Source organism: Cetorhinus maximus, chromosome 38 (genome assembly GCF_964194155.1).
Source record: "Cetorhinus maximus chromosome 38, sCetMax3.hap1.1, whole genome shotgun sequence".
NCBI classification, from domain to species: domain Eukaryota; kingdom Metazoa; phylum Chordata; class Chondrichthyes; order Lamniformes; family Cetorhinidae; genus Cetorhinus; species Cetorhinus maximus.
In genome coordinates this window covers 1,546,242-1,573,723 of record NC_135916.1, presented here as the reverse complement: position 1 = coordinate 1,573,723, position 27,482 = coordinate 1,546,242, and the positions used below count along the sequence as shown (strand labels likewise).

General features: G+C 42.8%; 3 protein-coding genes across 3 annotated transcripts; 1 reads left to right on the top strand and 2 right to left on the bottom strand.

Annotated features, from left to right (window-relative positions):
• Positions 1-6,000: 6,000 nt before the first annotated feature.
• LOC144672503 (histone H4) lies at positions 6,001-6,312 on the bottom strand. The gene has a single exon (XM_078534346.1). It carries the CDS (start codon positions 6,310-6,312, stop codon positions 6,001-6,003), a length of 312 nt encoding a protein of 103 aa, XP_078390472.1.
• Positions 6,313-7,215: 903 nt separating this feature from the next.
• On the bottom strand, positions 7,216-7,869 carry LOC144672429 (histone H1.5-like). Its single transcript, XM_078534273.1, has one exon. It carries the CDS (start codon positions 7,867-7,869, stop codon positions 7,216-7,218), a length of 654 nt encoding a protein of 217 aa, XP_078390399.1.
• A 16,939-nt stretch (positions 7,870-24,808) lies between these two features.
• On the top strand, positions 24,809-25,268 carry LOC144672442 (histone H2AX-like). The gene has a single exon (XM_078534286.1). The coding sequence runs from the start codon at positions 24,809-24,811 to the stop codon at positions 25,199-25,201; it is 393 nt and encodes a 130-aa protein (XP_078390412.1). The 3' UTR covers positions 25,202-25,268.
• The last annotated feature ends 2,214 nt before the right edge of the window (positions 25,269-27,482 follow it).

The following is a 27,482-nucleotide window of genomic DNA, read 5'->3' as shown; positions in this document are numbered from 1 at the left end:
ACTCACTTACCAGTAACTGACAGGCACCATGTCAAAATCACATTTTGGCATCTTAGAAATTAATAAATACAACTGGAGAAGAAAAACTAATCATACTCACATACCTGAAAATGCACACAATTATACAGAACTTACACTCATTTATAAAACAAAACTGGAAAATAGAGAATGAAACACATCTTATGCTAAAAAAAAAATGACATGGATGGATTTTCTAAACAGTCAGTCACTCACAGCAAAAATTAACGTGCAGTGTAATTACAAACATATCCTGAGAGTTACAGACCAACATCACACTTCCATTCCAACGAAAATAATATATTTGATACAGGTTAAAATACCTAAATGGATCCAAGTGACTTTACATGCAATTCATAGAATTAATTGCAGCAAAGAAGGGGGATCCCAATTCCAATAAGATGACAAAATAATCTTTTCACCCATATGTTATGAAAGTGAAATTCAGCATCATTTTTAAAAATGGAAACATTACTCAAATAATAGTACAGGCCTGCAAATTAATAAATTAATATGCAGTGGAAACAATGGTAAACATAAAATGGTTGAAATGATCAATTTAAAAAGAAGTGAACAAATCTCAGCTCACAAACAATGCTATGCATCGACAGATGAGGCTCGTAACTAAGGTGGATACATAATAGTGACAACTATAAAAGTTATAACATAAGCAAGATGAAAAGTGAGCTTGTTCCAACACAAGATACTTGCAGCATCGTTCACAGAGAACAGAGATGCTGCCAGGTCATTATGTCCACTGTCACGAGTAAATAATTATTCATTCCCACACTGTTTCAAAGGGAAGAGACAACTGTTCAATCCAAAAGACAAACTGCTCCGGAGAGTCTTAATATGGTTTATATTTCCATCTACCATATAATCCAGCAGACCAATCAAAGGATTAAAAGAAAACACAACAAATATCATACTCTCTCTTTCATTCTCATCAGATATTACTTAACTCTTCTTAGCCAGAACAGAAAAAAGATAGCTCACTGTACGTTACTAAATAAATTGCAATGCAGTACCTCAGAATTTAGTCAGGGCTATATATTTCATAGCATTCTAACAAAATATTCACCAGGATGTTGCCTGGGATGAAACATTTAAGTTATGAAGAGAGGTTGAATAGGCTTGGGTTGTTTTCGTTGGAGCAGAGAAGGCTGAGGGGCGACCTGAGTGAGGTGTGCAAGATCATGAGAGGCATGTGCAGGGTGGATAGGGAGCAGCTGTTCCCCTTGACTGAAGAGTCAGTCACGAGGGGGCGTAAGTTCAAGGTGAGCGGCAAGAGGTTTATGAAGGATGTGAGGAACAAATTTTTACCCAGAGGGTGGTGACGGTTTGGAATGCGCTGCCTGGGAGGGTGGTGGAGGTGTGTTGCCTCACATCCTTTAAAAAGTACTTGGATGAGCACTTGGCACATCATCACATTCAATGCTAAGGGGCCAAGGGCTGATAAATGGGATTAGGTAGGTAGGTCAGGTGTTTCTCACGTGTTGTTGCAGACTCGATGGGCTGAAGGACCTCTTCTGCACTGTGTGATTCTGTGATTCTATGAAAAGCTCTGCATGAATAAAGGTACAATGGTAATTCCTTGACTACAAACTGCATCAATTACATGTGAGGCTATATAGTTGATTGAAGGGGATGTAGCTATTCACAATTGTTTTCACAGAGCTACAAATTGAGTACCATTTTTGAACTCCTATGCAACTACAGAATATAACTTATGGCTATAACATTGGTAGAACCCATGTTATAGGTTAAACCAAAAATGGGCAGACATGTTCAATGCAACATTCAAACACGACAGGGGAGACAGAATATGATCCCCAATTCAAACTCAATGAGTGTCACAGAATGGTAGGCCCATCAATCCTGGCCCAAAACTTTTTCAGATTGCAAGACAATCCATTCCTTTCACAAGAGTGGAGTCTTAGCATTAAATCTGTGCATTTCAATCAGCTGTATATGTGAAGCTAAGAATGTACCCAGACGCCCCACAGAACAACATATTAAATTCCACACCAAAGATCTCATACAATATCTGAAATTAAGGTAAAATATAATTTTAATGAATACAGACCTTAATACACAACACGTGCCATATCAATATTCTCACTAAGAATCATAATGTAAGTTCTCAGAACACTTCTTGTTTAACCTTAGCACTTACTCTTGGAAAGCACCAAGGCTGAAAGATAAATAATGAACCCCACATTCACTTAGCCTACCTGAAACTGAAGTATACCAAAATAATCTCATTCATATAGAATCATAGAGGCCATAACATTATAGAAATAACTCCACAAACACATACCTTACCCGACGCTGTCATGTACAATTTAATCCCAAAATCATGCATTGTACTAGGCACTGAAAGACATGCAGAGAGTGGCACATTCCCATGCAATAGCAGATGCAGGGATAATTTGAATGAATCACACTCACTGTCAGCTAAATGAGTGAATACACACTCCATCAATTTAAGGGACTAATAAATATAGAGCAAGAAACTAACAATATATTTGGAAGCAATGCATTATTCAACCACATATAGAGTAGCAGGGAATTAAATGGAGAGCAGGAGCCACAGACATACACAAATCTTTTTAGAAAAGTCTTAAGGACGCAGAGCCAAAAACCCACAATGACATAAAATTGCCCAGATTGACTGACACACAAAAAAATATTGCTCTCAAACAGCTTGGCTGGATCCGTATCAACTTCATTCTCACATTTAGTTCCAGATATTGATAGATTCAGATGGAATCCCTCTCTCACGGATAGTACCAGAAAATATTGCAGATAGAATGAATGCACTCTTCCATGCATAGCAGTACAGAGTCCTACACAGAGGGCAAAATGTATTCCTCCACATACAATGCAACACACTGGTGGGTACAGGATTAATTCAACTCTATCACAGTATTCAAGTAACTGAAAACACTTAATAAAACACACAACTCATCAATTCTTAACAGATATGGTGAAAGAAAAAAACGAATTCAATGCCCACAGGGTCCAAAATTTACATTTAGAGTATTAATTCTGCAGCCATATACAGAACCACAACAGGCACATAACAAAGGTTAGCAAGATTCATACACAGCACCAGAGGCTGATACATACAGAATGAATATGACACTTATACACAGTCAACAACTGATAAGTCCTGATTAAAATCCATGTTCACATGCTACATTAAAAAGTTGAAAAGTGAGCATCATATTCAAAGAACGGACAATGATATACAAGGTGCAGAGAGTCCTAATAAAAGCCCATATTCACATGCCAGAATATGTTGAACAAAGAGAAAGAGGACTGGAAAAAAGGTCCGAGATTAAACCCGAATGGATTCCGGATTTTAAAAGCGAATTTGGGGCTTGTGACCAAATATGATATAGTGCAGTAAGGGAGACCAATCTTTTAAACTATGGAATTGACTGAGCTTTATGTTAAGGCAATATTCTGTATCAAATTAATTATTCGTTTTACATACGTTTCGTCGGGCTTTTCAATGTTCAATAAAACAAAGGCTCGGTTCCTGCAAAATTGGCGCTTTAATTTCTGCTTCATGTCAGAGACATGAAACTCCGCACTCAAAAGTCAGAAACTAACAGATACAGGTAAGCTGCAGGATGTCCAAAAGATGGAGAGAGTTGGGTGAATCGTGCATTGTTATAATTTAAAAAGGGAATTAGCTATTACGATTTCAGTGCGGTCTTTCCAAATTTGAAATATATAATGGGTTAGTAACTGACGATTTCGCGCCATTACTTTAGGAAGTCAACCACGTGACGTCTCCACGTTGGTGAATCAAGCAGAGATCTGATTGGTAATATAAAGGAACATTACCAGCTGTAATAAAATGGACCAATAAGCATTGATCGCACCGCCATTCCTCCCGAAGGTATAAGATAAGTCAATGCGTGGATCCTCCACTTTGGTCACTCAAACAGAGATGTAACTGATAACGTGCAGAAGCCAATGGGATGTGTGTTTTCCTCAATTGTCACTACTTGGGAAAACGTTCCTGGAATAATAAAATAACCGTCTTTCAATTGTTCTCCAAAGCCCAACAAATGTAGCAAAGGAAAGGTATAGGGTGAAATACAATGAAAATTATATGCAGAAGAGGTGGCGTCTTTTAACAATAGATCGCAGCTCTTTCTCTGACCGACTTGGTGGCTCTTAAAAGAGCCTTTGTTGCACATGGTGCTGGGGGTCGGGTTTTTAGGCGCGCTCCCCGCGGATGCGGCGGGCCAGCTGGATGTCCTTGGGCATGATGGTGACTCGCTTGGCGTGGATGGCGCACAGGTTGGTGTCCTCAAAGAGCCCCACCAGGTAAGCCTCGCTGGCCTCCTGCAGGGCCATGACGGCCGAGCTCTGGAAGCGCAGGTCGGTCTTGAAGTCCTGAGCGATCTCTCTCACCAGGCGCTGGAAGGGCAGTTTGCGGATCAGCAGCTCGGTGGATTTCTGGTAGCGGCGGATCTCCCGCAGAGCCACAGTGCCGGGCCTGTAGCGATGGGGCTTCTTGACGCCGCCCGTGGCTGGAGCGCTCTTGCGGGCAGCTTTGGTAGCCAGCTGCTTGCGGGGAGCTTTCCCTCCGGTCGACTTGCGCGCTGTCTGCTTGGTCCTGGCCATGATAACAAACGCTGTGGAACACAGACTCTGAGAATAATCAAGCCGCTCTGTGTCTGTCTATTTAAGACATGTCCGTCACCTCCCTCCTGTCCTGATTGGATGCAGCGCAATCCCGCCCAGAAATTTGAAAAGAGCAGCGGGCTGTATGGATTCCTGGGCCCTGATTGGTGGAGCAGAAACTGACAGTTCATCAATTTCAAAATGCCCGCCAATTTCAAAGGGAAGAGTAACTGACATTAAAATAAACCTAGTTTGAAGGCAGATAAAATCAATCTGAATGGACAAATATCACAAGGTCTCAATGTTTGCGAGCCCCATTTCGGTCCCAGCTCCGACTTCCGGCTTTTGAACGTGGATTAAATTCTCATTCATTCCCTGATCGGTTTACAGCAGGCTGGAATAAAACTCCTATTGATGGGCGGAATTTTGGGTCTCACATATAAAACTGATCAACCTTATCGGTTTATTCATGTCAAAGCCCTATAGATGTTATAAAGAGAATGGCTTGGCTCTTGTTTCTAGTGTTTTATGGCTGGGGGAGGCGATGTGGGTGGGCGGATTGCGCACCCTTTCTGTAAATCAAGTTAATATCTAAGTTTACATATTTGAACTATCTTCCACAATGTGCGTAAATGCATCTTCGCAGTCCAAACCATGCACCAAAAGCAGATCTTCCACTTCACCCTTCCGTCCGTCCTGAGAGGCAGAATCGAGGTGATTAAGTTTAGTCAGAAATTTTCTATCAGCCTCTCAATATTCGCCTTACATTCCCGTTTAAATTCGGGTTATTTCATTGATCGCCCTGATACAGGCCAGAATAAAGTTGTTCAGTGCTCCCTGGAACCAGACAACATGCTGCATCGGTACAGGCTAATCCATTTAAAGCTGGTATACTGGTACCCCCCACACCCTGTCATGTCTCAACGACCCAGGAACAGATGGCGAAGAAAAAAGACAGGGTGATAATGGGGCGAAGAAGCGAGAATGATGTGTCTCAAAATAGTTACTCCTGATTAAAGTGTAATAAATGATGGCCTTTATCTTGTGAACTCGGTGTTAGTTTGGGAGCTGTCGTGTTCCTCAGTCAAGCTTTGAATCGAGTTTCGGCAGGAATCATGGAAACGAATTCCTGAAAACCGAACTAAATTAAACCATGAAACTTGTGTGACTCACGATCATATTGTTAATGGAAAATGCGCAGATGGAAACGCTGTGTGTTTATAAAACTACATATCGCTTTCCCTCTCCCGCTCTGAAGTCACTGCTCTCAATGTGAGGTTGTGGGCGGCTCTTAGAAGAGCCTTTGGGTTTTGTTATAGAGTCGGGTCGATTTGTTCAGCCGCCGAATCCATAGAGAGTGCGGCCCTGGCGTTTCAGAGCGTACACCACATCCATGGCGGTGACCGTCTTCCGCTTGGCGTGCTCGGTGTAGGTGACAGCATCCCTGATCACATTCTCCAGGAAAACCTTCAGCACCCCGCGGGTCTCCTCGTAGATCAGGCCCGAAATGCGCTTGACACCGCCACGGCGAGCCAGGCGGCGGATGGCTGGTTTGGTGATGCCCTGGATGTTATCGCGAAGCACTTTGCGGTGCCGCTTTGCTCCGCCTTTCCCCAATCCTTTGCCTCCTTTCCCTCTGCCAGACATGATAATTCTTCAGTCAAATCGCTGCTGAATGAGTGGGGAGCTGCTTCACGTTCCACTTTTATACAGCCCGCCCCGACCTGACTGAGGAAGGGAGAGAGAGAGAGAGAGAGTGTGTGTGTGTGTGTGTGTGTGTGTCAGAGGCGGGGCGAGACAGCCTGAGTGACAGTCAGGACAATGTCTCTGGTCAGACAGTCCCTCCTCCTGCCAGCCCGAAGTACATTTAGTTATCAAATTCTGAAGAGAGCTGAACAGAAAACTTTAAATGTAACTGAAATACTTCAACATCATAAACCAGCTATTTTGAAAATCGAATGTATTAAATCCAATCCTCTCAGTAATATTCCCCCCTCGATACTGCATTTCAATCAAGAGTCAAATGTTTGCATCTATTTCAATCCCTCTCCTATTCTATACCAACACAACTCTAGACTATCCCCCGAACCCTCCCCTCCAGGCTGCCAAAAGGGATTGAGAAATTCCCTAACATCTCTTCCAACAGAATTAGAGAAACAACAGGTATGGGCCTTAGTTGTGAGACGGGACATTTGAGCGATGCTCACTCCATTGCAGACTCTCACCTTGAAAATGTGAATAAAGGAAAGATAAACTTTGAATGCACTGGGACACATTCCGGATAGGGAGCTGTAAGGATATCCCTGTGTCTTATTGCACAGTGCGGGAGGGGACGGGTGGAGAGTGTGTCAGTGAGTGAGCGGGAAAATAGGATTTAAGTGGAAGGATAAAGAAACATTTCCATCTGAAAACTGCTCCCAGCGCGGAGACAGGGATCAAATGATCAGGGAATCAGCTCTTTCATGTGAAATGTGGGTGGCTCTGAAAAGAGCCTTTTGGTTCAGAGGTTTACAATTTGCTCGGGATCTTTCCCTTCTTTCCTGTCTTTGCTTATCTCCCTTTGGGCTTGGCCTTCCCTTTCGCCACTTTTTTGACGCCCGTCACCTTCTTGGCCGGAGACTTTTTCTTGGGGGCTGCTTTTTTCACCGGCTTTTTGGGAGTTGCCGCCTTCTTGGCTGTTTTCTTGGCCGCTGCTTTCTTCGCTGGGGATTTCTTGGCCACTGCTTTCTTGACTGGAGTCTTCTTGGCCGGTGCTTTCTTCACTGTTTTCTTGGCCGTTGCTTTCTTTGCTGTCACCTTCTTGGCTGCCGCTTTCTTCACTGGAGATTTCTTGCCAGCTGCTACCTTCGCCTTCTTTCCCACTTTCCCCGGGGTTGTGTTCTTAGGGACTTTGAAGGAGCCCGAGGCGCCCGTGCCCTTGACCTGAACCAGGAAGCCATTCTTCACATTCCTCTTGATGCTTTGCTTGATCTGGGAGCCGAGTTTCTCCACATCCAGCCCTTTGCCGCGCAGCGCCTTCTTGATCGCGGGCAGCGACATCCCCTTGCGATCGCTGCAATCCGCCACAACCTTGAGGATCTGCTCGCCCAGCTTGGGACCGGCTGCACTGCTCCGGGGAGCCGCCTTCTTCTTCTTCTTGGGAGTCTTGACCTGGGCGGCGGGAGCGGCTGGAGGAGCCGTTTCGGCGGCTGCAGTATCGGTCATGTTCCGGGACTCTGCACAAAAGTGTCTCTGTCAATGTGAACGGGCTGAGAAATGAAGCCGCTGGTGGCGGCACTGAGCAACTTAAAGGCAGCGAGCGGACGGGGCGGAGACAGGCTGCTGTCAGCTCCAGGCTGCTGCTGCCTCTCTGTGTTTTTCTCTCCTCACAAACTCCCCAATTCCATGGAAATTCCGGCTCTCCAGTGTCCCAGACTAAATCCTTCTTATCTCTGACATTGTAATGTTTGCTGTCGAAAATATTTCACGCGAATTGAAGGCTCCAGTTTCGATTTAAACCTGATTTACTGCGGCTCCTTCACCCGATCTCTGACATGTCCTCTACTCTTAGACTGAAATCTAGAAAACAACTCAGAAATGCTCTTGAAATCTCACTTCGGGGTTAAGCTGGGGAACAGGTGGAATTTTTGGAAGGGAAATATTTTTATTTTAGGCAAGCGGGTCTCGGAAACCTCATGATCAGCACGGACACACAAACACAGTTTCATTCCTCTGACTCGCCCGCCCATTTCCAACGCTCCCTTACACAATGTTCACATCTGCACCTTCACAGGCTGAAACTAGTATCAAATGTAAGGGTCTCAGGACAGAATTGCCCCTCTTTTCGAACTTTGCTCGTCTTTCTATTAATTTTCCGTCGATTGTAAATTCAGAAAAAAATCATCTAACACTCTGAGACATGGGAGCCGCAGACTGTCTGATTCGCAGATTCCGTGGAGGAACCAATCATATGTGATTTCAGGCTATTATCTGAATAGCTCACATCAAGATGTTTATTCCAGGTGACAATATAAATTATCTGCTCCCGGTCCCTCCGGATCTCCCTGTTTATGTTGCTCCTCTTGAACTGACAGGTCACAATTTCACAGTTTGCAATGTACCCCTACCTCAACAACCAGAGCAGGCCAGTTATATGTTAACGCGCATTCGCGGATTGTCACATTCCTGGCAGTGACAGAGATTTTCAAAACACACTTCGATTTTTTATTAGAGATAATCAAATGAAATTTCAGAGCTGAATTTCTGAGAGGATGAACACTAACGGTGTCACGCATATCAATGGAGGATGGGTAACAGCATCAGTAACATTCACAGCACCAGAAGTAGAGAGATGTGGGTGCGAAAGGGAGCAAGAGAGCAAGGAAAGAGAAGAATCAATAGTGAGTGAGAGAGAGATAGATAGAGGGAGATTGAGGCAGAGACAGAAAGGCACACACACCGATAGGCTAGTGCTGTTGGGAGGAGTTTAAGCTAACTCGGCAGGGGGAGGGGACACAGAATTTTAGCAGAATGGGGACACATCATAAGCCAGTAGAAGAACCATGAGCGACGAAGTACAGCTGCAATAAGCTTCAAGGGAGTAAGGCAAGGCTGGATGGCCTCAACTTAAGTGCCAGGAGTATTGCAGATAAAACGGATGAGTTGAGGGTGTGGATTGAAACCCTTGGAATTGTGGTGTAGTAGCTATCACTGAGACGTGGTTGAGGGAAGGGCAGGATTGGCAGCTCAATATTCCGTGATGTTGAAATTTCAGGTGAGACAACGGAGGGGGTAAAAGAGGAGGAGGCTTAGAATTATTAATTAAGGAGTCAGTTACTGCAGTAACGATGCATCAAATGAAACTTTGTGGGTTGAGCTAAGAAATAAAAAGTGGGCAACCACGTTATTAGGTTTTAATTATAGACCCCCAGGTAGTCAGCGGTAAATTGAGGGGCAACTATGTGCACTGTTTGTGGAGTTGTGTAAAAAGAATAGCAATAGGGTAATTATATCAGGTGATTTCAACTTTCCCAACATTAATTGGGATATAAATAGTGTTAAGGGCTCGGACGTAGTGGATTTTTTGAAATGTGTACAGGAGAACTTTTTAGGTCAATATGTCGGGAGTCCAAAAAGGGAAGGTGCATGGCTGGACCTAATTCGGGGGAATGAAGCCGGACAGGTGGCTGAGGTGACGGTGGGTGAGTATTTTAGCGATAGCAAATACAACACGGTACAGATTAAGTTTGTTATGGACAAAGAAATCGACAAGTTGCAAATAAAAATGTTTTGGATTGGTTGAGAGTGGATTTTAGTGAAATAAGGCAGGAAATGGCCAATTTAGACTTGGAAGACCTGTTTGTGGTGAAACATACAGAGGGACTATGGGGGGTGTTCAAAATTGAAATGGGGCCGGTACAGGCTCAACATGTCCTCTCCAAGCTGCCTCAGCATTCTCCTCACTCACTTTCACTGCTATTTCCAACACAATTCACCCAATTCAGTACAAATGACCAAGGAATTTCAAGCGTAAATTGTGTTTTACCACAAACTTTTGCCCTCATTTAAATAACATCATGCTGAAAACTGACCCTGCCCATAAAAATGCTCATACCCCCAAATCAAGTCAATCACCATGGCAAATTTTTGCTAGTAAATGGCTCCAAGAGGAGCAACATAAACAGGGAGATCCGGAGGGAACGGGAGCAGATAATTGATATTGTCACCTGGAATAAACATCTTGATGTGAGCTATTCAGATAATAGCCTGAAATCACATGTGATTGGTTCCTCCACGGAATCTGCGAATCAGACAGTCTGCGGCTCCCATGTCTCAGAGTGTTAGATGTTTTTTTCTGAATTTACAATCTACGGAAAATTAATAGAAAGGAAGGAGGAAGGAGTAACGAGCCCAGAGAACCAAGGGTGACCAGGGATATTCAGATAACCAGGATGCTGCCTTAGATGAAACGTTCCACACAGCCCCAGTTGTGATGCTCAAGCTGGAGAACATTGACTGAGGGGAGGAGCAAATGATGTTGATTCTGTGACGTAAAATTCCAGAGAAGCGCATGCGCATTGCTGCCCTCATTCAACTCCTCAGACCTGACTAGAAGAGCGCATGCGCTGCCCTTCTCCCAGACTCCGCCATTGAAGTTTTTCATTCAGTGAGCGGGAGACCTTTGTTTCAAACAGATAGAAATGGAAATATTAGGGCCCGGGTAAGCGAGTAAACAGCGTTCTGATTCCAGCAGGGCCCCGGTTTGTCAGTGTGGACACAGAAATCATCATTGACTCGGGGTAAGTTCAGGGGGAACCGGGGGCTGTTTGTAAGAGGCGGAGCGGTGCGGGAACGTGTTCCGGAACTTGGAGTGAGCGGGTGGACGGGGAGAGGCCTTTCTGGGGCTGTGTGTGGCCCTGCTGAGGGAGACACAACCTGAGCAAGCTGCAATTGAAAACTATTGGGATTTTCTCCCCTCAAACCTGTAATGCATATTCCAAGTATAGCTGCTGATTCATGCAACTTGTCGGCATTTGGACAGTGAACAGTGGAAACAGGCGGACAGTGAGGATGGGGAACAATCATGTAAATATCACCCATCGCAGGCACCAGCTTTTCAAGTGATAAGTGTTAAAGAAACATTGTCGCAGCGGCTGTTGGTTTTTGTTGACGGCTCTTACAATGGGAGCTGGAAATTGAAACCTGACCTGCACCAATGTACCTGTCCCCTCGGGTAGTGACATCCTTGGAGGAGGACAGGACAGGACTGTTTCTGAATGTTACTCAAATGTTTGAAAAGTACCGAAGCAGGGTGCTGAAGTGGAATCAGGGACTGTACTTCTTATTGTCCTTTACGATTTGTAGAGCATTATAAAAATTGATTATCAGTTGCCAGGTTACGTTGATCTATTTTCTTTCAAAGCCTCAGCTGATCTTGACTTTCAAGAGATATGTTTCTTCCTCTAGGCAAATACATGAAGGGATCGGTTTCAAGCTGTTGATTTCCCAACCAAAATAAAAGTGCAGCCATCTCATTGTTACTGACAGCAGGTATGATATTACTCACAGAGTGCAGAGATACAGACAGAACATCATTTCCACCGTCACCACGGACAGAAATAGTCAGAATCAAATGGAATTCATACCAGATACATGTGCTCAATCCAATAGTCAAACGCTCAGAAGGGAGGCGGGGGTTGGGGAGATGGTTGGAATAATCACAATACACTCCTACTCAGTACCTCTGAATGGCAGGTCCACCAATTTCAGTCCAAACTCACAACCAATATCAAATTGAAGCTCACTCCATGCATGTCACAAGAATGGAACATTGGCTGTAATTTAAATATCAGGAAATAAAGCTGATTGAAATTCAATGAATGAATCCTTGAATGTACCCAGCATTCATAAAGCAATGCAATAGACTCAACACCAAAGATCCCACACAGTATCATACATTTATTTTATTCATCCTTGAGTTGTTTGCTTCGCTGGCTGGGACAGCATTTAGTTGCCCTTGAGAAGTTGGTTTACAAGCTGCTTTCTTGAGCCGCTACAGTCCCTGTGGTGTTGATACACCCACAGTGCTGTTAGGAATGGAGTTTCAGGTTTTTGACCCAGCAATGACAGCATAGTTCCATCTCAGAATGGTGAGGCACTTGGAGGGGAATTTCCAGGTGGTGGTGTTCTCATCGATCTGCTGCCCTTGTCCCTCAGGATCAACAGGGCTGAGATTGCCTTTGTCGATGATCTTTTTGTTGCCATTTGTTACAATTGCGTGGCTAGCTAGGCCATTTTAGAGGGCATTTAATTGTGGGTGTAGAGTCACATGTACATGGACGACAGATTTCATTCTCTAAAGAATATTAGTGAACCAGAAGGGTTTTTACCACAATCGACAATGGTTTCGTGGTGATCATTAATTCAATTCATATTTTTATTGATTTTAAATTCCACCATCTGCAGTGTCAGGGTTTGAACCCAGAGCACTACCCTGGCTGTCCAGATTATTAGTCCAATGACAATACAACTACACCATCACCTGCTCCTGGTAATGATAAAGTACTTATTCATTAATACAGACGCGCATACACATCACATGCCAGAGCAATATTTTCAGAATAGTTATATCGACAGATCACTACAAACAAGAAAGTTTAAAACTTAACTCACAAAGCAGATATTGACAAGTACAGTGAATAACATAACACCACTCTCATAGGAGGGACTGACAGATACAGAAGAAAGTTACCTTCCTGTAAGAGGGGCAGACACTTACATAATAAAACCACAGACACATACCAGAGATAGAGAGGTGTTGAATATAATCAATTTTTCAATGACAGACTTTTCAAAATATGAAGAGGTTGGGTACCGAGAAATCAGATGTTGATAGCTACAGTAATGTCAGACCTGAAAATGCATCAAAACCCATAAGTTGCTGACTAAAACATAACAGCCTGTATGAAAGACCAAGAGATACAGTCAGGGGTAGTGCGGGGGATGTTAGTGTGGGGGGAGGTCCTTGCTCACACACTAAATTGAAAGCTGCAATGTGAATATCACACTTAAGTAATACAGGCTGACAAGTTCACAGCAAAATCGACAATGACCTACAAGGTACATGCAGACCATGGGAAAAGACAATACTCACACACAAGAATATGATAGGCATAGACTAAACCATACCTTCTCATACCAGGGATTGACAGCAAATGAGTAAAGTCTCACTCATTTGAAATAACCTGAGTTTCAGCAAATTTTTCCATGCTCACATTTCTGATCCTGACACAAAGAACAGGAAAATGAATCACACTGACATTTCACAGTATTGCAGATACAGAACATAAAATGCAAATCCACATACCTGTAACTAAGAGGCAATGAGTAAAAATATGCATTACATGTCAGAAACAGTGAAAGTAAGATGCTTACTCACAAATCAGGCACTGACAGGTGCTGAATAATAGCCACAAATGCATTACAGAGAGTCAATGATCCAGAGTAAAGCCCAGAATCAATTACAAACATTCATAAAACAAATCAGACAGTCACACAGCAACAAATAACTAGGTGCATTTTGGAATCCCCATTCACAGGCAGGAAAGAAATAAACGCCATAGTAAGATGTTAAAAAGTGAAAGATACAGTGTGATCCCACATTCACATAGCGGAATATAAATAGTGGAGAAGAAATAAATTTCTCCCATACTAAAGACCGGCAGGTAAATGTACACGCACACACACACACACATACACACATGCGCAGACACACACTTACCTGCAATCTCAAAATTATATAACATTGGGCCACCATTTCTCTTTGAGCCCCAATGCCAAGCTATAGATTTCCCATCTTAAATAATCATGCAGCTCTATGCTTCGAGTAGGCATAGGTACATTATTGTTCAAAGCACAGACAGAACAGCAGTTCCACCATCACTGAGAGCAGGAATCAGATTCACATTGATCTCAAGTTTCAGATAGACGTGTTCAACGCAACAGTCAAATACAACAGGGGAGACAGAATATTTCTCCCCAATTCACACTCACTAAGCACCGCAGAAAGGTAGGTCCATCAATCTCAGTCCAAACCCACAAATACTATCAGATTGAAAGGCACCTCATTCATTTCAGAAGAGTGCAGTCTTAGCTACAGATAGTGCAACAGACTGAAATGTACAAAATTATTCTGTAGAATGTACCTAGGTTCTCACAGAGGAACACATTAAACCCCCCTCCAAAGATCTCATACTATATCTAAAATAAAGAGAAAGTGTAATTTTAATTTATATGGCATGGATACACAACACATGCCGGTTTAATATTCTCACTATGATTCATAACGTAAGATCATTACACACTGAATCAATCAGATATGACATACACAGCATGTGAGTTCAAGCGTCTCATTATCATTCACAAATACTTTTGCCGAGTTGCAGCCTGAATGCTATACCTTAGTTCACATTAAATAAAAGAATAAAACCGGTCTTTGATAAATGCAAAGTTTCATTTTAAAATCTGCAACAGAGCTAGGAAACAGTAATAGATTAATGCATTGGAGAAATAGTTTTCAGAAACATGAATGTGATACATGTTATGTACAGAAGAAACCTTCACATGTATAATAATGGAGTTATATACACAGAGGAGAAATTTGAGATACACAAACAGTATAATAACTGAGATTTAGGGAATTAATTCCAACACAGGTAATGGTCACAGGGTAGACACTTAAATTTCATTAAAATTAATTCTAAAGCTGCATCCTGTACCAGAGAAAGACAAATGGGAAATTAGCCCTGCACACTCCCACACAAACATTCACACACTCGCAGGCTCTTGCACTAACACACACAGACAAACATACATATACACAAATGTGCACACCATCTGTTGCACACATACACAAACACACACACACAAAAAATCACACACATGCACACAAACATACACACAGGCCCTCACGCACACAGAAGCACAAACACACACATGCATAAATGAATGCACACAGTAACAAACTTGCACTTTCTCTCCGACACACACAGTCATGCAGATTTTCACAAAAATTCACACCTGCAGACACAAATACTCTCTCACACACACACACACACACACAGACAAACACACAAGAAGCATCTGTGAGTATATACATGGAACATTGACAGCATCTAAGTAATTAAATGCTGGCCCGGTAGTTAAGAAGCAGGTATTACGGTAGTAATTTAAACATACGCAGCTGAAAATTAGCAGGACTATATACATTGGTAATGCATAAGAACATAAGAACTAGGAGCAGGAGTAGGCAATTCAGCCCCTCGAGCCTGCCCCTCCATTCAATACAATCATGGCTGATCTCATTTCGACCTCAACTCCAATTTCCCGCCCTCTCCCCATGACCTTTCAACACATGACTAATTAAAAATCTGTCTATCTCCTCCTTTAATTTATTCAGTGTCCCGGCATCCATTGCACTCTGAGGTAGTGAATTCCACAGATTCATGACCTTTTGAGAAAAGTAATTGCTCCACATCACTGATTTAAATCTACCACCCCTTAGCCTAAAAGTATAGCCTCTCATTCTAGAGTGTCTCACAAGGGGAATCTACCACTCCTCATCTATTTTGTCGATTCCTTTTGGAATCTTATATACCTCAATTAGATCTCCTCTCATCCTTTTAAACTCTAGCGAGTATAGGCCTAAACTGCTCAATCTCTCCTCATAAGACAAGCCCCACATCTCTGGAATCAATCTAATGAACCTCCTCTGAACCGCCTCCAGTGCAAGTACATCGGTCCTCAAGAATGGGGACCAATACTGTGCGCAGTACTCCAGGTGCGGTCTCACCAATGCCTTGTACAGTTGCAACAATACTTGCCTATTTTTATACACTTTTCCTTTATCAATAAATGCCAAAATTCCATTTGCCTTCCTTATTACCTGCTGTACCTGCATATTAGCTTTTAGCGATTCATGCACGAGATCACCCAGAACCCTCTGCACTGAAGCATTCTGCAGTTGCTCTCTATTAAATATAAACCGCCTTTTTATTCTTCCGACCAAAATGGATAATCTCACACTTACCTACGTTAAACTCCATTTGCCCTATCAGCTAACCTGTCCATATCCATTTGAAAATTTCTTATTTCTTCATTGCAACTTACTTTCCCACCTATTTTGGTGTCATCTGCAAATTTAGCTATCGGACCTTCTATCCCTGAATCCTAATCAATAATATAGATTGTAAATAAATGGGGCCCATTGACCAAACCCTGTGGCACCCCACTAGTTACAGCTTGCCATCCAGAAAAATAGACATTTTTCCCGAATCTCTGCTTTCTGTTGGTTAGCCAATCCTCTATGCAAACTAATACATTACCCCTAACCTTGTGTGATCTTACCTTGCGTATTAATCTTTTGTGCAGCACCTTATCAAATGCCTTCTGGAAGTCCAGATAATACAACATCTACAGGATCCCCATTACCCACTTTGCTTCTCACATCTTCAAAGAAATCTAGCAAATTAGTCAAACATGATTTACTCTTCATAAAACCATGCTGACTCTGATGGATTGCATTTTGACTTTCCAAATGCACCATTACTTCTTCCTTAATAATGGATTCCAACAATTTCCCAAAGACGTATGTTATACTAACTGGTCTATAGATTCCTACTTTCTCCCTCCCCCACTTTTTGAATAAGGGCGTTATGTGAGCATCTTTCCTAACCACTGGAACCTTTCCAGAATCCAGGGAATTTTGGAATATTATAGCCAATGCATTCACTATCTACACTGCCAGTTCCTTTAAGACACTGGGACTTAGGCCATCAGGTCCTGGGGACTTGTCACCCTTTAATCCCAATAGTTTGCTCAGTTATTTTCTCTGTTGAAGGTGCAGTAAACGTTAGACACTTAGTCAAATGTAACAAGATTGTGACACACAACTGATTGACTGCAGGTTAAGATTCTCTTCCAGTTACCTAATTTGCAAAAATATATAAAAGTAAAAGCACTAAAAACACAGAAAATAAAAGTCACATTCACTGAAAAATGGCTGACATATAAATATAAAACATACCAGACACTGACAGCTTGAAAATAAGTTTCACCAAGGCACGCATGCAAGAGACAGAAATATATCAAGTGAAATCACACTCAAATACTAGAAAATGACTGGCATGAAATTAAAATGCATAAATTATACTGGATAATGAGAAATATTAGTGAAAATGCAATTCAAAAAACATAAATATATTAAACCTTATCTCACCAAATTAATATTGACCAAGTACAGGGAACATATTAACACCTCTCCCCTAGCAGAGACTGCCAGAAACACAAAAAATATGGATTCCCATAACAGAGACCGAGAGTGATAATGTATCATCAACAGCACATTCAAGACAGAGAGATACAGAATTAAACCAATTCTTCCAGAACTGAACTGTTAAAAAGGGAGGAACACTCTTACTCAAATAACAGACTTTGATAGCTACAGGAAAAACACACATAAACCTGAATTCAAATGTGTAAGGTCCTGAATAAAACTACTCGTCACATACCAAAAACAGAGGGATACAGGGAAGTAAAGGTCAGGATCACAAATAAAATTGAAAATGCAACCTCAGACTCAGGCTCAAATAATGGTGCCTGACGGTTCAGAGGAAAACTGACAAGACATATGACAGGCAGACAGAGAAAAATAACAATTATCCAGTAATAGGACAGAATAAACCCGACATTCTCATACAGAGGACTGACATTAAATGATTAAATCCTCACTCATTTACAGTAAACTAAGGGACACAAAATCATTTTCATGCTCACATATGTGACCCTGAAATGTTAGTGGGGATATACAATCACGCTGATATATCACAGAGGTACAGGTACAGGATTAGTTCCACCCACTTACACACATCTTAGCAAATGAGAGTTAATAGCAAAACACACATTCCATTTAAGATGCAGGCAAAAATACTCAAAAATATACTCACAAATCAAGCACAAGCAAGTGCAGAGTAATAGCTACACTCACATTACAGAGACTGACATATGCATAGTAAAGGCCAGCAGGAACTATAAGTGTGTTGGGAAAAATACAGTCACACAAGAGTAAATAACAGGGAACAGTGCAGAATCCCCATTCACAGACAGGTAAAGAATTAAAAGCACAGTAAGTTCAGAGAAGCTAACGGATGCACATCGACTTGGCATAATATAAAATTTGCAGTACAAATAAATCCTCACATACTCGAAACTGACAGGTACAGAAAACACAGATACACACAAAGAAACAACTGAGAGGTACAGTGCAAAATCTCCATTCAATTATTGCAAATTGTCAGAATGGAAGCCAGAATTAAATATTTGAAACTGCCAGATGAACTTGCTGGAAATAACATACATGGGGGACAAACAAAGAAAATGTGAGGAATAATCAGCGAGTTTGGGAGCATCTGTGGAGAAAAAAACAAGACAAAACATTTCAGCTCAATGGCGCTTCATCAGTTCGGAGTCTTCAAACAAATGGCAGTTTTGTTTCTGTCTCCACAAATCTTGCCAGAGCTGCTCAGTATTTCCAGCATTTTTGATTTTTCTTCTTGAGATTTCCAATATTCACGGTATTTGGAATTTGCATTAGCTGCAGAGTTAAACCTTCATGCCATAAACTGACAAGGACAAAGGAAATCCCATATTCACATAGCAGAAATCAACAGGTTCTAAACAGAACCACCGATCAGTTCATCAGAAATTATCAGGAACAGAGCAAAATATACCACTTGCAAGACAGAGATATGAATACAGAACAAAATACACACACATCCCAAACATGAACTAACTGGTACAGCTGAAATCCATTATCACATATCAGGCATGGAAAGAGAGAAAATAGGAGCAGGAGTAGGTCATTTGCCCTGTTGAGCCTGCTCTGCCATTCAATTTAATCATGGCTGACCCTATATCTCAACACCATCCAACCACACTGTTATCATACCCTTGTCCATTTGGAGTCTTGAAATCTATCTATTTCGCTCTTAAATATATTCAGTGACTTGGCTTTCACACTCTTCTATCATAGAGAATTGCACAGGTTTACCACCCTCTGATTGAAGAACTTTCTCCTCATCTCAGTTCTAAACCATCTACCCTGTATCCTGAGAATGTGACCCCTTGTTCTAGACCCCCAGCCAGAGGAAACATCATCCCTGCAAGCCATCTGTCCAGCCCTGTCAGAATGTTACACCTTTCATTGAGACCCCCTCTCATCCTTTTAAACTCCAGTGAAAACAGGCCTACTCGACCCAAACTCTCCTCAGAGGACAATCCTGCCATCCCAGGGATCACTCTGGTGAACCTTCGCCGCACTCCTCTTATGATAAATATATCCTCCCTTAGGCAAGGAGACCAGAACTGCACACAATACTCCAGGAGTGTTCTTGCCAATGCCCTGTATAGCTGCAGTTAGACATCCTTGCTCCTGCAATTAACCATGTCACGATGAAGGCCAACATATCATTTGCCTTCTTAAGTGCTACCTGCACCTGCATGCTTGCTCTCAGTGATTGGTGTGCATGGGTACCCAGCTCCCTTTTTACTTCAACCTTTCCCAGTCTATCACCATGTAAATAACACTCTCCCATGCTGTCTTTTCAACTGATGTGGATAACTTCACACTACTTGGTGGTGGTTCAGAGGAACTTTACTAGATAGTTACCTAGAATGAGTGGGATGTCTTATAAGAAAAGGTTGGACAGACTGTGCTTGTTTCCACTGGGTCTCAGTAGAGTGAGGGGTGATTGATTGATGTATACAAGATCCTGAATGGCCTTGAAATTGTGGATACCAAGAGGATGTTTCGAGAAATAGGGGGCACTGTTTCTAAATTAGATATCACACTTTTTGGAAATAGGTGAGGATATTTTTCTCTCTCAGAGGGCTGTGTGACTTTGGAAATCTCTGCCTCAGAAGATAGTGGAGGCAGGGTCATTGAGATCTTTTAAGGCAGAGGCAGATAGATTCTTAATAGGCAAGAGAATCAAAGGTTATGGGGGTAGATGATAATGTGGGGATTGAAACACAAAGAAATCAGCCATTATCTTATTGAATGATGAGGCAGGCTCGAGTGGCCAAATGGCCGCCTCCTGTTCCTATTTCTTCTGTTCTTATGTTCATAATCGATGTTTTAAAGCATCTGCCATGTATTTGCTTTTCATACATTGAAAACTGACAGATAGCGAGAAAAGTCCATTCAGTCATAACAGAGATTACATAACCACATAACATTACTGAGAGAATGAGTAAATCTTAGATTGGCTTACAATAGATTTATAGGTACAGGATGTAGTTGACATACAAAAGAACTGATAATTTTAAGGTATTTTCACATTTAAATGTCAGAAACTGAGAGGTTGATTCAAACACACGATGATCGATTTGACACTGAATAACCCAATGTAATATTCACATTCACACACCACACACATTGCAAACATTGACAAATGCCAAGAGAGACCCACACTCACATGTCAGACATTGGCAGATGCAGAATAAAAACTCTCATTCTCATGCTACAGACTGACGAATAGAGGGGGAGAGAAAAGAAAAGCGCCAATCACTTCCAAGCAACGAACTGCTACATAATAAAATAAATGCTCACACACCAGAAATTCACAGGGGCAGTCTAACACCGGCACACATTTACCAGGAACTGACAGAGATCGTGGCAAAGTCATTTTTACACAACCCGGAGACCTATAGATACAGGAGGGGCGGGGTTTGGGGGTGGGTGCGGAGCTGTTGGTGGGGAATCTAATTCACGTACCTGAATAAGCACACGGCTGTATAGAACTTACACTCAATATCAAAAAACTGGCAGGTAACAAAAAAGACACAGTCTCTTATGTCAAAATATCTGACAAGTATTGAATAAAAAGCGCACTCACACAGCAACAGTCAACACATGCTGTGAAATGAAACTCCAAGACCGTCAATTACAGAGCAATATCTCTGTCCCTTGCTTGAAAACAACAGGTATGGCATAAAACACATCAGTGAATCCAGTGACCGAGAAGTACCCAGTTAGGGTGAATATTGCATTGCAAAAACCATCAAGTGCAGAACAAAACACATTGTGTCGATCTGTATGGAGCGGAAGTAATTGGCCGCTGTCGTAGTCTTTTTAACGGAGGTGAGCTTGGCAATGTTCAAGAGCAGCATCAGGCCTATTGTTTTCTAGATGTTTGATCAGAAAGAGCCAGATCCAAGTTATAGTGAACTGCTGCCATCTCCTGACAGAAGATGAGCCGTGCAACAACATACGTACGCAGCAGAAGCACTTTAAATTAGATGATGTAACGGGGAATTGACAAAATCAAATTCAAAAGTCCAAAACTCTATAGTGTGATGTGTTCCTATATGCAGATGGTGTAGCGTAGGATAGAGTCTGATGGTCAGACAGGGATTAACATACCTGCCTTACAAGCAGTTGACCATAGTTTGATAACTGCCTGTTGCACTGGATGGTTATTGACCATCCTGTCCATGCAAATCAGAGAACTAGTCCCTGCACAGAAGGAGGCCACTGCTAACGATTAAAAAGTGATCAATCAGGACGATTGTTCATGTGTTCCCAATGTGAAATTCGGCTTCGGGGCGCTGCCGCACTCATAAAGCCGATATTGACAAGTACAGTCAATAACATATCACCACTCTCATAGGGGGCACTGACAGATACAGAAGAAAGCTGGATTCTCGTAACAGGGGCAGACACCCACATTATAAAACCACAGACACATACCAGAGATAGAGAGGTGCAGAATAAAATCAATTTTTCCATAACCGACTTTTCAAAATAAGAAGAGATTGGGTACAGAGAGATCAGATGTTGATAACTACAGTAAAATTACACGTGAAAATTCATCAAAATATGTAAGTTGATAATTAAAACATAACAGCCCGTACCAAAGACCAAGAGTCTGGGGGCACGTTAAATTCCCCTCAAAAGATCTCATGCCATATCTGAAATAAGGAGAAAGTGTAATTTTAATTAGTACAGCATGAATAAACAACACGTTCCAGGTCAATATGCTCACTATGATTCATAACGTAAAATCGTTACAAACTGAATCAATCAGATATGAGGTACACAGCATGTAATTTCAAGGGTCTCATTATCATTCACAAAGACTTTTGCCGAGTTGCAGCCTGAATGCTATACCTTAATTCAAACAAAACAAATGAATAAAACCTGTCTTTGTTAAATACAAAGTTTCATGTCTAAATCTGCAGCAGAGCCGGGAAACAGTAATAGATTAACGCATTGAAGAAATAGATTTCACACACATGCATGGGATACATATTTGGTACAGGAGAAAGCTACACATGTACAATAAAGGAAAAATATACACAGAGCACAAATTTGAGATACACGATCGGTACAATCACTGAGATATAGGGAATTAATTCCACCATAGGTGACGTTCACAGGATTGACACTTAAATTTCATGTAAATTAATTCCAAAACTACATCCTGTACCGGACGAAGACAAATGGGAAATGAGTCCTGCACAATCCCACACAAACACTCACACACTCGCAGAGTCATGCTCTAACACACACAGACACACATGCAAAGCAAACTCACACACACATACATAAACACACATGCGCACAAGATCTCTTGCATACATACACAAACACACGCACACAAATACTTAAACACAGGTGCACCTAGGACAAACAAAGCATTTATCCAACCACAAACAAAATAGCAGAAAATTAAATGCAGAGATAGAGCCACACACTCAAACACGCGCACACACAAACACACACACACACACAAACACAGATACAGACAAACACGAACACACAAACACACACACACACACAGACACAAACACGCACACACACACGACAAAAAAAGGAAAAACAGTCAAAAAGACACAGAGGAAACCCACAGTCACATAACATGCCACAGATTGACGAACACAAAACAACTCTCACTCAAAGATGTTGAATCAATCAGTATCTCTTTGAACCACACATTAATTTCCAGATATTGACAGATTCAAATGGAATTCACTCTCACTGATTGCACCAGGGCATAGAATTAATCCCACTCTTGAGTACATAAGAGATACTTAGCGATACACAGAGGTACAATTAAATCCACCTATAATACAAGATTACTGCTTAGTGCAAAATTAACTCGATCACAGTACACGGATAGCGACAGGACATAATGAAATACACAATTTCTCAATCCTAAACAGAAATTGTGAAATGAAATGAATTCTACACCGCAAGGGAGACAAAACTGAAATTTAGAGTATTAATCCTGCAGTCATACACAGTACCACAAACTGACAGGTGCTGAAGGGTAACACCTTTCGTGTGTAGCACCAGAGACTGATACACACGGAATGAATCTGGCATTTTTACAGCTTGTCAAAAGCTGATGGCAGCAGAAGCAAAGTCCACCTCACAGTCACTTCCAGGCCCTGACAGCTATAGAATAAAATGCATAAATGAATTGCAGTGACGGAGAGGTTCAGAGCTAAAGTCACTATTCCAATGCAGAAAACAGCAAGTGCAGAATATAACAGCTTGTTCCGATCAGTATGGAGGGCGATGAGTTGGCCACTACCATTGCCTCTTTAACGGGGGGCGGAGGCGAGCTCGGCAAGTTCCAAGAGCAGCATTAGGCCCGTTGCTTCTCGACGTGTGTTCAGAAACGATAAGGTGCAAGTTATTGTGACCTGGCTCCATCTGCAGACCGAACACGAGTCGTGCAACAAGATAAATACTCATTCGGAACCACTTCAAATTGGAGTGAATTAATAACCTGCAATCTGGATACAATATTATAATGTAATTTTAATATTTTAAAATAATATCACACTTGTACATCCAGTCTGATATTGCTTAACCGCAGCACTCGGTAAACGTGAAATTCCGCCGGCTGTTAGGACTGCAAAAAGGTCCGAGTTTAAACACGAATGGATTCCTGGTTTTAAAAGCGAGTGAGGTATTTGCGTTTAAAGATGATATAGTACAATAAGGGAGGCCTAACTTTTAATAGTTTGGAACTGACTGTGTTAACTGTAACGGCGATTTTCTGCATGAAATTAGCTCCTCGTTTTACAAATGTGCCGGCGGGATTTTCAATATTGAATAAAACGAAGGATTAGAATCTGTTAAATTGGGGCCTTGAATTTCCGCTTGATGTCAGATACATGAAACTCCGCACTCCCAATCAGAAATTAACAGATACAGGTAAACTGCAGACCAGACAAATTAGAGAGAGATTGAGTGAATATTACATTTTTAGTCTGAAAACTGAATTAGCTATTCCGATTTAAGTGCGATTTATCATTTGATCTATTATTTGGCGGTAGTTTCAAATATGAAATTTATAATCGGTTAGTAACTGACGATTTGGCGCTCTTTCTTTCCGAATTCAATTTCGTGGCGACTCCAGATTGGTGAGTCAGGCAGAGATCTGATTGGCAATGTGAAAAATTTGACGATAATCTTAAGAATATTACAATTAACCAATCAGCTCTGAGCGCACCACCATTCCTCCTGAGGGTATAAGAGAACTGAAAGAAGGCGGATATCAGCATTCTCTGTGAAAGTGCTTGTGAGATTGTTACCATGTCTGGAAGAGGAAAGACCGGTGGGAAAGCTCGGTCCAAGGCCAGGTCTCGCTCCTCCCGGGCCGGACTGCAGTTCCCGGTGGGCCGCGTTCACAGGCTGCTGAGGAAGGGGAACTACGCTGAGCGTGTGGGTGCCGGAGCCCCGGTCTATCTGGCCGCCGTGCTCGAGTACCTGACGGCTGAAATCCTCGAGCTGGCCGGCAACGCGGCCCGGGACAACAAGAAGACCCGCATCATCCCCAGGCACCTGCAGCTGGCCGTCCGCAACGACGAGGAGCTCAACAAGCTGCTGGGAGGGGTGACCATCGCTCAGGGCGGGGTGCTGCCTAATATCCAGGCCGTGCTGCTGCCCAAGAAAAGCGGCGCCGCTGCAGCCACCAAGACCAAGTGAAGCGACCATTCTTTAAACTGAGAACCCAAAGGCTCTTTTCAGAGCCACTCACTTAATCAGTGAAAGGGGCGACCTGTTGTCTATCCGGATGCGCGATAACATCCCTATCGATTCGGAATGACATTATATTTCTCATGCGATCTGTGAAAGCGCTGGTTACAACGAGACGCTGGTGCTGTTGCCTTTTCCAGACATGAAAAGTCTGTGCTGCATCTATATATGACCAATTGCCAATGTTCAGGGAAACGTTCTTTGAATAATTAACTCATCCCATTTCCAATAAAATGATGTAAAATTACAAACAAATATAAACGGAATCACCCCATAACCCCAAATGCAGCAGAGGGAGGGAACAGGATAATCAAAAGGAAAGAAAATAAATTGTAGGTTTGTGGGTTTTAGGTGCTGGAGTTTTTAACAATTGATCGCAGCTCTTTCTCTGACCGACTTGGTGGCTCTTAAAAGAGCCTTTGTGGTTCTCGTGGTAAGTCTAGAGTCGGGAAGGGTCAGTCTAGGCGCGCTCCCCGCGGATGCGGCGGGCCAGCTGGATGTCTTTGGGCATGATGGTGACTCGCTTGGCGTGGATGGCGCACAGGTTGGTGTCCTCAAAGAGCCCCACCAGGTAAGCCTCGCTGGCCTCCTGCAGGGCCATGACGGCCGAGCTCTGGAAGCGGAGGTCGGTCTTGAAGTCCTGAGCGATCTCTCGCACCAGGCGCTGGAAGGGCAGTTTGCGGATCAGCAGCTCGGTGGATTTCTGGTAGCGGCGGATCTCCCGCAGAGCCACAGTGCCGGGCCTGTAGCGATGGGGCTTCTTGACGCCGCCCGTGGCTGGAGCGCTCTTGCGGGCAGCTTTGGTAGCCAGCTGCTTGCGGGGAGCTTTCCCTCCGGTCGACTTGCGCGCTGTCTGCTTGGTCCTGGCCATGATAACAAACGCTGTGGAACACAGACTCTGAGAATGATCAAGCCGCTCTGTGTCTGTCTATTTAAGACATGTCCGTCACCTCCCTCCTGTCCTGATTGGATGCAGCGCAATCCCGCCCAGAAATTTGAAAAGAGCAGCGGGGCTGCATTGATTTCTGGGCCCTGATTGGTGGGGCAGAAACTGACAGTTCATCAATTTCAAAACGCCCGCCAATTTCAGAGGGACGAGTAACTGACATTGAAATAAAGCAAGTTTGAAGGCAGATAAAATAAATCTCAAAGTGGAAATATCACAAGGTCTCAATGTTTGCGAGACCCATTTCGGAAACAGCTCCGACTTCCTGCTTTTGAACGCAGATTAAATTCTTTCATCCCCTGACCGATTGATGGCCGTAGGCATCATTCCTCCGCCATTTCCGCCAAATCCAGCATGATGCCACCACCAAACACATCTTCCATTCACCCCCCCCCGGCGGCATTCCGTAGGGATCGTTCCCTCCGGGACACCCTGGTCCACTCATCCATCACCCCCTCCTCCTCAACCCCCACCTACGGCACGTCCCCTTGCTCACGCAAAAGATGCAACACCTGCCCCTTCACTTCCTCTCTCCTCACCGTCCAAGGGCCCAAACACTCCTTTCAAGTGAAGCAGCATTTCACTTGCTTTTCCCCTAACTTTGTCTACTGCATTCGTTGCTCCCAATGCGGTATCCTCTACATTGAAGAGACCAAACGCAAACTGGGCGACCGCTTTGCAGAACACCTGCGGTCTGTCCGCAAGAAAGACCCAAACCTCCCTGTCGCTTGCCATTTTAACACTCCACCCTGCTCTCTTGCCCACATGTCTGTCCTTGGCTTGCTGCATTGTTCCAGTGAAGCCCAACGCAAACTGGAGGAACAGCACCTCATCTTCCGACTAGGCACTTTACAGCCTTCCGGACTGAATATTGAATTCAACAACTTTAGAACTTGAACTCTCTCCTCCATCCCCACCCCCGTTCCATTTCTTCCCCATTCCTTTTGATTTTTCCAATAATTTATATAGATTTTTCTTTTCTCACCTATTTCCATTATTTTTAAATTTATACCTTTTATGCCCTGTTAGTCTTTCCACCCCACCCCCACTAGAGCTGTACCTTGAGTGTCCTGCCATCCATTCGTAATTAGCACATTCGTTTAGATATCGTCACCTTCAACAACTCTTTATTACTGTTGTCTGTGACATCTTTCGATTATCTGCTCCTATCACTGCTTGCTTGTCCCTACAACGCCCCCCCACCCTCAACTTATCTCTCCCCCCGCCCCCCCACCTTAAACCAGCTTATATTTCACCCCTCTCCTAACTATACTCAGTTCTGTT

Bases quoted from the DNA above. Each gene is read 5' to 3' on its own strand.
- LOC144672503 (XM_078534346.1), bottom strand. From the start codon at position 6,312: ATGTCTGGCAGAGGGAAAGGAGGCAAAGGATTGGGGAAAGGCGGAGCA.
- LOC144672442 (XM_078534286.1), top strand. From the start codon at position 24,809: ATGTCTGGAAGAGGAAAGACCGGTGGGAAAGCTCGGTCCAAGGCCAGG.
- LOC144672429 (XM_078534273.1), bottom strand. From the start codon at position 7,869: ATGACCGATACTGCAGCCGCCGAAACGGCTCCTCCAGCCGCTCCCGCC.